The 13,571-nt window shown below is 41.9% G+C and overlaps 2 protein-coding genes across 3 annotated transcripts in view; one reads left to right on the top strand and one right to left on the bottom strand.

Annotated features, from left to right (window-relative positions):
* Positions 1 to 12,337, bottom strand: part of LOC126354215 (bifunctional coenzyme A synthase) — a 124,840-nt gene extending 112,503 nt beyond the window's left edge. The window contains exon 1 of the mRNA XM_050003682.1: positions 11,263 to 12,337. Within this exon, the coding sequence (XP_049859639.1) occupies positions 11,263 to 11,902 (640 nt within the window). The 5' untranslated portion in view covers positions 11,903 to 12,337. The remainder of the gene's footprint in view (positions 1 to 11,262) is intronic.
* The window catches only part of LOC126354216 (ankyrin-1-like), a 201,822-nt gene continuing 200,376 nt past the window's right edge, over positions 12,126 to 13,571 (top strand). For both annotated transcript variants that reach the window (XM_050003685.1, XM_050003683.1), the window contains exon 1: positions 12,126 to 12,310. The gene's annotated coding sequence lies outside the window, so the exon portion shown is untranslated. The remainder of the gene's footprint in view (positions 12,311 to 13,571) is intronic.

Raw genomic sequence — 13,571 nt, 5'->3', positions numbered from 1 at the left:
GATTAAAGGCTATCAGTTATTCTAGGGTAGGGTGCCACTTATGTCGCTATAAAGCTCGCTGACACTCTGTAATTGCCTCAGCGACTTCCAGCGACCACCAAGGCACTGTCTTTCGCTGGGGGGCACCCTACGGAGCGAGGGATTGCATTTTCTGCCACAGAAACGATTGTGGTAGTCACCTGTTCAACCATCACATTGATGTTACCATGCGGGGGAGAGTCAACAGTGATGTTAGAAGTTAAAGTCTGCCAGTCCGCCTTGTTTAAAGCCCATCTGGTCAGGCGTTCATGGGCCTGATGCCAGGGCAGTGACATGAAGATGGGGAAGTGATCACTGCCACAGGTTGTCATGTGCCCTCCAGTGGATAGATGGGAGAAGTATTTATTTTTTATTTTATTTTTTAAATTTTATTTTGGTGCGCACAACATCTAAGGTCGTAAGCACCCAGTATAGAACCACAGAATGATGGGATTGCAAGGGTAAATACTGTTGCGAGGTCCAATACAGAAAGGAAGAAAAAACTAATCTAAAATGTCAGGATGTTAAAGAAGAGTATCTAAATGACGTCAACAAGGTACCAGAGTCACCAGGTAGAAATCAAATCTCTTGTCATATTAGTGCTTAAAAAAAATAAATTAAAATGGGAGCCACAGTTCACACATCAACCACTAAAATGTCCGGCAAAGCGGGCGACAACCTTATTCTGACTCATAAGTGGCTGAGATAGGGGCAGGGGATAAGGAAATGTATGACTGTTAATGGCTGGCTACAGAAAGGACAGTTGGGTGCAAGGTCACCACTCAACAAGTGGTGGTGACTAAAGCGGCAGTGCTCTATTCACAACTGAGCAAACATTACTTCCTCACGGTGAGACGGCTGGGAGGAAGTCGACCAGGCTGTTGGGAGGTGTTCGACTTCTCTGAGTTTGTTCCCATGAAGGGAGCACCAATGGTCATGCCAAAGTGACGTGATACACCGACAGAGAAAAGTACAAATATTTTGCGAGGGAACAGAGTAAAAGGCGAGCCGACCAAGATGGACTGTGGCCTTCGCTGCAGCAACAGCAGCATCATCCCCAGGCACATCAACATGGCCACCAACCCACATGAACATCACTTGGGCTCCTCTTACAAGAAGAAATGGAGGCTGTCCTGGATCCATCGAACGAGGGGGTGGATTGGATCCGGATCATTCAGACTCTGAAGGGCACTGAGGGAGTCAGAACAAATCTCACAGCGAGAGAGCTAGTGCCTCCAGATGTAGTGAAAGGCCTTATAAAGGGCAAAAAGCTCTGCGGTAAAAATTAGGCACTGGTCGAGAAGCAGGTATTGAAACCTATCATCCCCGATGATATAAGCACAGCCAACAATGTGGGCAGACCTGGAACCATCAGTGTACAAAAAGATGCTATCGGCAAGTTGTGGGCGAAGTTTGAGAAATTTGCAGCGATAGGTCAGCTCGGGAGTCTAATTCTTCGATAACGAGCTGAGGTCAAAATGAACACAAACCTGTGCCTGAAGCCAAGGTGGTGAAGGGCTCTCACACATTCGGAAAGTGTCAGGAAGTGTGAACTACAGCTGCTGAATCAGGTGACGAAAGCGGACACCTGGAGGCCGCAGAGAAGAAACATACACCTCGTATTGGCGGTCAAGAGTGTAAAAAAAAAGGGTCAAAGGTTGGGTGGCCTGGCATGGAAGAAAGCCGACACGCATACCTACTGAGCAGGATTGTCATGCCAGTACGACAGCATAGTTCACTGGCTTCTGCGTAGAGACTCTCAACTGGGATAGTACAGAAGGCACCAGTGGCAAGACGGATCCCCAAATGCTGTACTGCATTTAGACAGCGTAAAATAGATGGGCGTGCAGAGGATTAGACAAAGCATCTATAACCCAACTGGGAGTGGACAAGAGATCGATATAGACAGAGGATAGCTCCCCAAGAGGTACCACTCAATACACAAAGGACAATGAGGGACCGGGTGCAGCGATGTAGGACACGTGAGGAGACCAACTGAGTTTCCTATTGAATGTAAGCCCTACGAACTTCGTTGCATCCATGAACAGGAGAGCATATTAACCCAGTCACAAGGACGGTCGAAGAAACGCCTTGTACCGCCAGAAGTTGACACAAACGGATTTGGTAGCAGAAAGGTGGAAACCATTTGTGACACTCCACGAATAGAGACGGTTCAGACAAGACTGAAAATAGCATTGCAGGAGACATGTCCACTGCAATAAATAGCAAAGTCATCAATGAAAAGAGCTGGAAATGCCAGCTGGAAGGCAGTCCAGAATTGGGCTAATGGCTATGGCGAAGAGGACGACACTCAGTACGGAGCCCTGAGGCACCTCGTCCTCCTGTGAAAAGGTGTGGGATAAGGAGGAACCAACACGTACCCAGAAAATTCTGGTCTGTTAAAAATTCCCAGATGAAAGTGGGAAGATGACCGCAAAGGCTCCATGCCTGTCTGCCAACATGTATCATAGGCTTTCTTCAAATCAAAGAATATGGCCACTGTTTGTTGCTTCTGCAGAAAATTGTTCATGATGAACTTCGACAAGGTGACGAGATGATCAACCACTGAGCGGTGCTTTAGGAACCCACACTGAGCATTAGTGAGAAAATGCATGTGACTCCAGCCACCACACTAATCAACCACTGATCACACATTCCATCACATTACAAATGCTGTCAGTAACGGAAATTGCATGATAGCTGGAAGGAAGAGATTTATCTTTTCCAGGCTTAGGTAGGGGAACAATAGTAGCTTCATGCCAAAGCAAGGGAAGTACACCATCAGTCCAAATACGGTTGTAGGTATAGAGGAGAAAGCATTCTCCTGTAGGAGGAAGATTCTGCAGCATGAGAATGTGGATTGTATTGGGCTCAGGAGCAGAAGACCTGGATGAGGAGAGAGTATGGTCGAGCTCCCTCATAGTAAAGGGAGTATTGTAGCATTCTCGGTTCAAAGAGAGAAAAGAGATTGCACAAGCCGCCTCCACCTGTTTCTGAGGACGGAAGGCAGGATGGCAGCAGGTGGAGCTTGAAACCTCCACAGAGAACCGGCCCAAAGTGTTGGAAACATCAACAGGGTCGACTATGATGTTTCCCACCAGAGTCAGACCAGGGATTGGGGAGTGGGTGATAGTCCCGAAAAGCCGGCGCACACCACCCCAAACAAGAGAGGATGGAGCAAAACTGTTGAACGAGCTGGTGAAGGAAACCCAGCATGCTTTCTTGCTTTCCTTAATAGTGTGATAGCACTGCACACGTAGTTGCTTGTAGCAGATGCAGTTCGTTAACACAGGATGACGGTGCAAGAGACAACGCGCAAATCGTCGGGCACGAATCACATTGCTGGACTCCACAGTTCAACAAGGGACCAGGACCCGATGGGGAGAAGTAGTAGTAAGAGGATGGAGGATTCGGCAGCCAAGAAAATAACGTCCATGAGGTGCTTGACCTATCATCACAGCTGGGAAATGTCCGTTCGTCAAACACTGCCAAGGAGGAATATAGCCTCCAGTCAGCAAGAGAGAATTTCCATTGAGCAGGCTGCTGTGGCGGGGTGTGATTGTACAGGCGAGTCACACAAGGGAAGTGGTCACTCGAGCAAGTATCGGAAAGAGCATACCGCTCGAGACGTCGAGCAAGCTGGGCAGAGCAGATGGAGAGGTCTAAATGGGAATGTGTGTGCATGTAATCAGAGTGAAACGTGGCTCTGCTGGTGTTATGGCACACAAGATTAAGATGATTAAGAAGATCTGCCAAAGGAAAACCTCTCGGGCAGGCAACAGGCGAGCCCCAAAGAGGCTGATGGGCACTGGTGTCACCGAGGAGCAGAAAGGGTGGGTGAGAAGTCCTGGGCTGCAAATTTATACATCAACTGCCAAATGACTACCTCAAGCCACACTGAAATGTGTGGCAGCCCCAGTATTTAAGAGGCAGAGGTGGAACGAAGACAGTAAAGTTTCGACATATCTGACTGCCAGTAAGCACAGTGTCACCCCACAAGGGATTATGGGCATTAAAATCTCCCAAGAGTAGGAAAGGTTTAGGGAGTTGATCAATCAGTGCAGCTAATACATTCAGGTGTACTGCACCATCTGGAGGAAGATATACATTGCAGACAGTTATTTCCTACATTGTCCGTATTCTGACAGCCGCAGCTTCCAGAGAGGTTTCATGTGGCACAGTTTCACTACAGACTGAGTTTAGGACATAAACATGAACTCCACCTGACACACTATTATAGCCACCACGATTCCTTTAATATCCCTTATTTCCGCATAGGGCAGGGGTCCACATTGCCAAGGACCAGTTTTCTGGAGGGCAATGCAGCAAGCAGGTGTAATGCTTAACAGTTGTTGTAGCTCAGCCAGGCGGTGGAAAAAACTGCCTCAATTCCACTGGAGAATGACACTGTGAGACTGGGAAGGCATGGAACATTCAATGAGGCAGTTTACACCTTAGAGTCAACTGCTGCCACCGATTTATTGCCTGAGCAGTCTATATCCATTGTGTCTGAGGGACCGGAGAGATCCAGGTCCTCAGTGGATGCCAGACTTATGCTTCTCTGGCTCAGAAGTGTCCCCGATGGTTGGGAGGAGGGGGGGGGAGGGGAGGGGAGGGGAGGGTTTTTTTTTGCTCCTGCAGTAGGTGGTGCCTCCCACCATCAAGGTGTCTCCCAGCCAGTTCTGAGAAGCAACAGGAATTTGAAGAACAGATGGGGTGACAACTGTTCTCGCAGCAGCGGCCTATGAGGTGGTCACAGCCACAGGATGTAGATGCTCAAATTTCCTCTTAATCTCGGTGTAGATCAGTCGGTTCAGGGTCTTGTATTCCATGATTTTCCTCTCTTTCTGTAAAATCCTGCAGTTTGGCGACCAACTGGTGCACAGCTTGCCATCAGACTGCAAAAGAGGGTCCCTGTGGAATATAATACCCTGGACAATACTTAAGCTCTTATGAGGCACGATGGTAACAGAAACATCCCCCAACTTGCCACATGCGAGTAATGCCCGTGACTGGGCAGAGGATGCTGTTTTTATCAAAACTGACCCAGAGCGCATTTTGGACAAGCCCTCCACCTCCCCAAACGTGTCCTCCAAATGTCCCATAAAAAACTGTGGCTTCATGGACATGAAAGATTCCCCATCAACTCTCGTACATACGAAGTACCAGGGTGAATAAGCTTCACTGCCATGCTTAGCCTTGTGTTCCTCCCATGGTGTGGTCAGGGAGGAAAACGACTTGGGGCCATATTTCTTAGCACTGAAGTTAGACTTTGCCCGCTTGGAGACTGCCGGCGGCGGACCACCAGAGATGACGTACTACACTTCATGGCATGTCATCCGCCCTGATGCCACTCACTCCGACCAGGGGCCCTCCCCATGGGTGCCACACAGCCACAGCAAAAGCCACCTGGCAGGATGGCCATTGCTGGGAGTCCCAACGCCCCAGTGTGATGGGCATCTACTCCTTGACATATATGGGGAGTTAACGGCACAGGCTTCAGCAGAGCAATTCCAGTGTTGTCAGGGGGCTACACCAACAGGGTACATGGCGGACCCACCACAATGGACTGACTACCGAACTGGCAATAAAGTGCAATGAAGTCCAGGGTCATCATCAGCACAGAAAGTGACACTGCAAAGTGCATGGTGGAGAATGCACCCAGGAACGTGTCCTCGCCCAAGAGATGGAGAGTGAGTGGGATTGCAATGTGACAAGGAAGTAGGCTAAAGATCTCAACGCACGATAGACATGATGCACCATGTACGGTGCCGTTCACCAATTGGCTCGCTCTTTGGGAAAATTTTGAAGAATGGAGGTCAAACCCTACAGGGGACCATCACATAAAAGCCGAAACATGTGACTCCTTTTAGTCACCTCTTATGACAGGCAGGAATACCTCAGGCCTATTCTAACCTCCGGACCTGCAGCGGTCTTCTGTTCAGTTATTGTCTTTGGGTTATTTTGATATACAAATGTTTTAATTGCACTGCAAAGTGAATGGTCGATTGGAGAGATCTGGTGAGTGTGGGGCCAGAGACTTTTCATAATTACTCTGTATCCAGAGATTTTATTATAAGTCATACGAACTGATGTGCTATACAAGCAGTAATGTTGTCTTGGTGCAAAAATAAATGATTGATCTCATTTTTGTTTCAGCAGGGCAATAAATGGATAAATTATCTGGAAACAATAGATATTGGAAGTGACGGAAGTATCGATAAAGATCGGCCCTGTAATACGCACTTGTGTTACGGAAAAACATACACCAATTTCCTATGCATGCAATGGTATTTCTCTTAAGCTATGTGGATATTCTGATTAATCAAATCAGATATTTGAATGCCTGTCAGCGAAACGATGCCTGATCAGTCAAAAATGTTTGATCTGAAATACCAACTCCATGTCTATATATGAAGGTAGTATCTGTTTCCGAAAGAATGGATACCACTGATGACCGTGCAGTTTCTCTAGAATGAAATGATAATTAAATTGACACCCTAGTTGCAAACAGGCATTGATATACACCATTGGGGACATGTTGAAAATGTGTGATCCGACCAGGACTCTAACCGGGGATCTCCTGCTTACATGGCAGATGCTCTATCCATCTGAGCCACCGACAGCACAGAGGAGAGTGTGCCTGCAGGGACTTACCCCTTGCATGCTCCCAAAGAGACCCACATTACCAAAATGTCCACACTACTACATTCCTAGTGCACCTAATAGATGTTTGCCCATCACACTGATACTCGTGGCAGATTAATCTAGCAAGTCCCGTATGAGTTGGGGCACAGAATGTGCATTTGTACAAGAAGGTCAATGGCCATTAATATAATTAGTTAAAATATGGCTACCCAGCCACTGACCACGCACATGCTATGCTCCAAATCGTACAGGACTTGGTAGATTAAACTGCCACGAGTAATGTGTCACGGGCAAACATCTATTAGGTGCCCTATGAATGTAGTAGTGTGGACATGTTGGGAATGAGGGGACTCATGGGAGCGTGCAAGGGTAAGTTCCTGCAGGTGCACTAACCTCTGTGCCCTTGGTGGTTCAGATGGATAGAGCGTCTGCCATATAAGCATGAGATCCCGGGTTCGAGTCCTGGTCGGGGCACACATTTTCAACATGTCCCCAATGATGTATATCAATGCCTGTTTGCAGCTATGGTGTCGATTTAATCATCATTTAACTCCATGTCTGTTGACAAATTGCTGAATCCATTCATGATACTCAATACATTCCACACTGTCAACACATAGTAACTGTTGCACAGCATAATTTCATATGGGTACATCCCCAGTTCTTTGGTTACAGGCTTATGTGCTGTCATACAAGAGACTTTAGCCTACTGCCATAATATCTTCACCGATTTTGTTGGACTCGGTAACATGACATGACATCTGAAATGTGGTCAAGCCTCCATTCTCTAAAACTGTAGGCCTACCAGTTCATGGTCCATCACGAATTGAATCTGTTGTCTGGAATTTGCGAATTAAACCATGTACAGTGTCATGATGTGGACACCTTGAAATGTGAATCTAAACTGTTGCCTTACATGCTCCATAAAGTTTCCTCCTGCACAGAAAACCTCTTCCACTAAAAACTCTCTCTCTGAAGTAATACCATTCTCAGTACACCAAACTTACACAAGAACTAGACAATAACACAACTAACAGCCGCTATGTCCAAGTAACACTACTACCCCTGTCCTACGACTATGTCCACTGATGCCACAGAAAATTTGCAGGCGAGACTTGAATGTGCTTCCAACCTCACACGCCCTGCGATGAGAGGCATGCGAGGCTCACTGCTGGAGAGAGGCTTTGCATATGCATCGTACTAGCTGTTGGGGATTGCATACACCAGGAGTGGTCACAGTGGTGACATGTTGTAAGGCATATACTCCTGATATATGCAATCCATGACTTGTAGTAATTAAGTGGGTTCTATGATATGTGGCCCAAGGAATGAAAGAACTGTTTTGGTTTGTAGTGGACCTAAAGATTGTTAAGTGCTGTGCTGAAAGTAATCGTTTGAAATAAATTTCTTTGATGATAAGGCGGTGATGGTTTGTTTCCTTTATTTACTTGTATTGGTGGTGGAATTAAATTATTATGTCTAAGGGGTTGGTGAAGGGGTTAGGTTCTGCAATAAACTTCCTCCTATTTATGTCTATTATGAAATATGTTACAGTGTACCAAGCTTAGATGGGCAACAACAAACCACCCACAAAGGTGCTAAGCATATTTATGTCAATCATGAGACATGGAAGCATGTTACCAGTTTTTGACGGGCAACAAGATACTGCCCAAGAAAATGCTGAGCATATGGAGCATTATTAATGTCACTTGGAACTGTTAATGAGTAAAAGTCTGACTTGGAGCAAATCAACAGTGTAGTAATGTGTTAAAAAGTGTTGATTAAACTAAGATTTCACATGATGCCACTGATTAAGTTGAATGGACGAGGTGATGCACAAGGCTAAAGAGCAGCTGTCAGAAGTGAGATACTCAACAGTAATGGTGGTCCTAAGAAACTGTTTTTGTCAGTACATATTCTGCAAGTACTAGTCTGTAGATATTTCTATTGTGTGGAACAGGATATGGTAATGTAAGCCAATGTGCCTACTGAGAAAACAACTACATTTCTAACATTTGATTTACGAGAAGTACAAGAAAACAAATATTGTTAAGGATACATTACAAATCAATTTTGAGCTCTTACATACAATGACGCCTCACCACAGTACTGTGGATCTTTTTTTGTGTATGAACAGGACTATGGATTTAATGATGAATGACCATACTACAGAATTCATGATAGACTTAGGGGAAGGGCACCAGCTATCCTTAAGTATTTGAAGTCCAAAGTACTTTTTTTTATTGTCAATGACTCTCCGCTTACACATTTGTAACCAGTTAAAAACAACACACTTTTTTTTCATTTAAATGCACAACTGATGCACAAGAAAAATGTCAGTAACTGGCTAGGGCTATGTTATTAAAAATAATAAAAAATATTAACACTGTAATGGAACTGTTTATCATGTAGGCCTATATTAATGGCCTCACACACAGTATTAATAATAAACTTAGACTTTTGTATATGATGCTTTTATTTATAATGACATGTTATTAGCATAAACCTGCACAAATATCGAGCCATATTTTACTAAGATTGCCAACTTGTTTTAATTTTTTGATATGTAAAATTGTGTGCATCACAAAATTCAAAAACATATCTTATAACTTCACTATCAATACGTCACAACTGGGATCAGTCAATTTACATAAATAACTGAATGGTTCAAATGGCTCTGAGCACTATGGGACTTAACTGCCGAGGTCATCGGTCCCCTAGAACTTAGAACTACTTAAACCTAACTAACCTAAGGACATCACACACATCCATGCCCAAGACAGGATTCGAACCTGCGACACTAGAGGTCGCGCGGGTCCAGACTGTAGCGCCTAGAACCACTCAGCCCCTCCGGACGGCTCATACATAACTGAGTGTAACAATTTATGGAGTGTCAAAAGGAACAACACTTACACTAGGTCACAGGTAAAGCAGGGGACAGAGTTCAGTTAACTGGAAAAACATTCACTCTACCAAGATTGTCTAAAAATCATTCATACAATTCAACCCAAAAAGTTTGTGGGCCCCATACCAAATAGGACTATCAGGAGATATTGAATGTTAATAAGGAACAGCAGAATAAATGGTCTCACATTTGTTTGAATCATGGAAGGGCTTAAGAGAAATATTGAAGAACATGAGCAGATGCTTAAAGAAAGATGCTCACTATGGCACAAAAGTCTATTTAGATAATTAAGAATGAGTATTAGCCCCTTGTACTCTGTAATGCAGAGAGAAGGTGCCCCTGCATGTTCTTATTTAAATTGCTGCTGAGGCAAGTTTGGAAGGCTAGGAAAAGAAGGAAAGATGGAGTGGTGATAAACTACATTTGGCAATCCATATAAATTCAGTTGGGAGGGTCAAGTGTACCTTCACACAGATGTTTTTGAAGGTAACACGTGTCACAATTCAAGACGAAGTAAGAAACTAATAATTTTTTGTTTTGTTTAAATTATAATTCCTAACCCAACATAGACCTGAGATGATGCCTCAAATACCATCGTGCACATTCAGTTTCTGGGAAAAATTTAAAAAGGCCTGGAATGGTTCCAAATATTTTGTGCAGTTTTTTTTTTTTTTTTTTTTTTTTTGAAAGATGATTGCTTTATGATTAAAATGATATTCTTGATTTGGAAATGTGTGTCCAAGTTCTCTTGATATAGCTTTCTGATTTTTTCTTTTTAAATTAATTTTGTTCTTAAGTATACCGATCTCATTCCACATTTCTTTCTTTTTTCTGTTAATCAGTACCTATCACTTTTCAGTTTAACAAGTTTTTAGATAATGTCCATTTTTTACTTCACTAGCTAATTTCTTTGTTGTAATTATTTATTGCTAACTTCCTTATTGTAGGGTCTTACAGAAAATCTTGAGATCCTCCAGATCAACTCAACAAATGATCAAGATGACCTAATAAAGAAGCTCATTTCAATATGGCCAGATCTTTTAAGTATATAGGTCAGGTTGAAAGGTGACAGTATGTATGTGAGTTGGTGTAGCCAATAAATGTGATGTCACAGTAACAATCAATTTTTATTTATTATTATTATTAGGCCTATTATTATTATTTTACAAATATGGATTTCAGTAAGTGGTTTACATCTGCAATTTTGTTGTCAAAGACCAGAGCTGACTAGCAATACTGGTAGGTTCACGTTTCAGAGAGACAAACATTTCAGGTGCCAAATGTTGTAAAACAACTCCGTAAGAAAAACCTAGAGCTCACCCCTCTTTAGCATGGTCCAAACATTTCACCAACTGCATCATCTCACCCACTGAAAGACTTTAGAATACTTCAGGCAAAAACATTTTTAACATATAGTAATTTTTCACTATCAGAATAACATAAATTTGTATCTTAGAAGTCATTTCCTGTCTGTTAGCAACTGGGTTATAAATACTTATAATATAAGCTGTATACAATATTATAGTACTAGAAATTAGTTCAAATTCACACTATGGAGTTAACAATTCTATATCAAAAAGCATAACGGATCTTTGACAGTGAGTGTTCAGCAACATACACCATGCATTAAGTATGGTGAGAAAAATAACTTTATACAACATACTTAAAAAAGCATAAATATGATAACTTACACTGCAACATTGGGGTATCCGTCACACCAACTGTGATTCTTTTAGTGCAATGTAGCACAGCTTCGCTAAGAATGATGCGGTGTCCCAGGTGCAGTCGGTCAAAGGTTCCTCCAAGAACAACATTATCATACACCTTTAATGTCTTATTATTCATAATATTATGTTGTGATGTTTTAACGTAGAAATTATCTCTTGGGCTCTCAACCTCTTCGTCTTCTTTATCATTTGCGCTCGCATCGTTTAAAGTAACTATTTCACATGATTGTGTTACATTTGATAAACAGGATTTCACAAATCGATGCACTTCATCATTATTATATGTACGGTCAAAAAATACAACTTCGATTTTTTTTCTTGTACTTATACTGGACAACAATGGATCTCTGAACGCAGAAAGAAGCACTCTCACATCCAAATTATGGTTTGAAACAGCTGTCTGTGAATATAATTTTATAACTGTTTGACTGTGGTGGGGTGGCGTCAAAAAGGTTTCATTTTTCTGTGAGCTACTTGGAACCAGGTTGCCACGGCTGGGCGTGAACTGCACATAAAGTGTATTCTGCACGTGTTTTTGAATAACTGGTAAAAAACGTCTGATCCTACTTGGATTGCTTACCACAAACAAGCCAGTTTTACCCATTTTCCACGGCACTTAACAGCAACACAAAAGCATTACTGTATACAGTTTAGCACCAACTACAAAATCGAATAATTCAACTCTGTCGCTAGTCTTCACTTAGCGAGATTGACTACGAAATAAATAAATACTACTCTGCTGCTTTGTCATTTTCGTCAGAGAAAATTTTGTATCCACTTTTATTTCTAAGATTAACTATCTCTCTTTGTTATCTTTGAATTATTACACAGTACACACATACATCACGCAACATGTACGAGTCATTTGTTTAAGCGGACGATTTAAAACGCGTCCCAATGCTGATACAGAAAAATTGAATTTAATGGCTTTTCAGAAGTATATAGAAGCAAATGTTGACAGTTTATTTAACTACGCAAATTTCGTTGATGTGGGAATGAAGGCTGATTTTCGGTATGTCTACTTTGCGATGTTAGACACATCCTATTTCGTATGTTTCGTTTCGAAAGAAAACACAAACATGTGAACAATAGACATTTTGAAAATATTATCACTTAATGCCAATTTTCAGTTTTCTGATATTGTGTGTTTGAACAGTAACATAATAAATAATAATAACAATAATTTTATTGTCATTAGGCCATTATAGTAAGAGATAACGTCAAACACGCAATATAATAGAGCTGATAATGAAAAGAAACAACAGGCTAGTTATTAACATTGCAGTTTTATGTTACAGTTGGTCAATTTCTTTACATCGTGGAGTGGGTGGGCTACCAACCTATCTTTCAGTTTTTGTTTGAACGCTTGTTCTGGTAAATCTTATACAGTTTGTGGACTCTTATTAAATAATTTGTGCTGCACAAGTTAACAACCATTAATTGATTAATACAGTCTATAGTATGGAGAATAAATGCATCTATTGCTTCTTGTGTTATAACAGTGTAATTTCTTTGCAGTTTGCTGCTGGTAACTTCTTCATTGTGTAAATTAAAACATAGTATTTGTACAAGTTTATTAGTCGAGATCTTTTGTTCACAAAACAAAGGTTTACAGTGTACCTTGTATAGAGAACCAGTAAATATGATACTGTAATAGCAATATTAAAATCGCATGCACAGAACTAGAGCTACCCCATAAAATACTACCATATAATATTATGCTTTGGAAAAATTAACATTAGGATATCCTGACACATATTTAAGGTACACAATCCATAAGTCATTATAACAAATAAATTAGTCTTGATATCTTATCACTAATATACTGTACATGTTCTCAAGACAATTTATCTTCTAAATATACTACAAAAACTTAATGTAACTTGGATCATCCGATGAAAGATGTCTTTTAGACTAAAACCGTCTGCTGTGTTTTGTTTTCATTCAGCAAGAATACATTTGCTTGATCACTTTTCTTCCCAACACAAGTTTTAAGACTACTAAAATCATCACTAATAAAATCAGGCTACGAAAATCATCATCTGTGAAGGAGAATACTATCTGCATACAGCACTGTACTGTATTTGATAAATGATGGCAGGTCATTAATCATTATCAGGAACAAGACAGGTCCCAGTACCGATCCCTGTGGAACACCTGCCTTAACTTGTTCTGTATTGGACATTTCTTTGCCAAAACTGACAACTTGCTTACAGTACTGTAGATAAAAATTTTAAGGTATAAGTCTGCCATTTCTAATTCCATAGAAGCCC

The sequence above is a fragment of the Schistocerca gregaria genome, chromosome 3 (assembly GCF_023897955.1).
Source record: "Schistocerca gregaria isolate iqSchGreg1 chromosome 3, iqSchGreg1.2, whole genome shotgun sequence".
NCBI classification, from domain to species: domain Eukaryota; kingdom Metazoa; phylum Arthropoda; class Insecta; order Orthoptera; family Acrididae; genus Schistocerca; species Schistocerca gregaria.
This window is presented reverse-complemented; position numbering and strand designations above follow the sequence as displayed.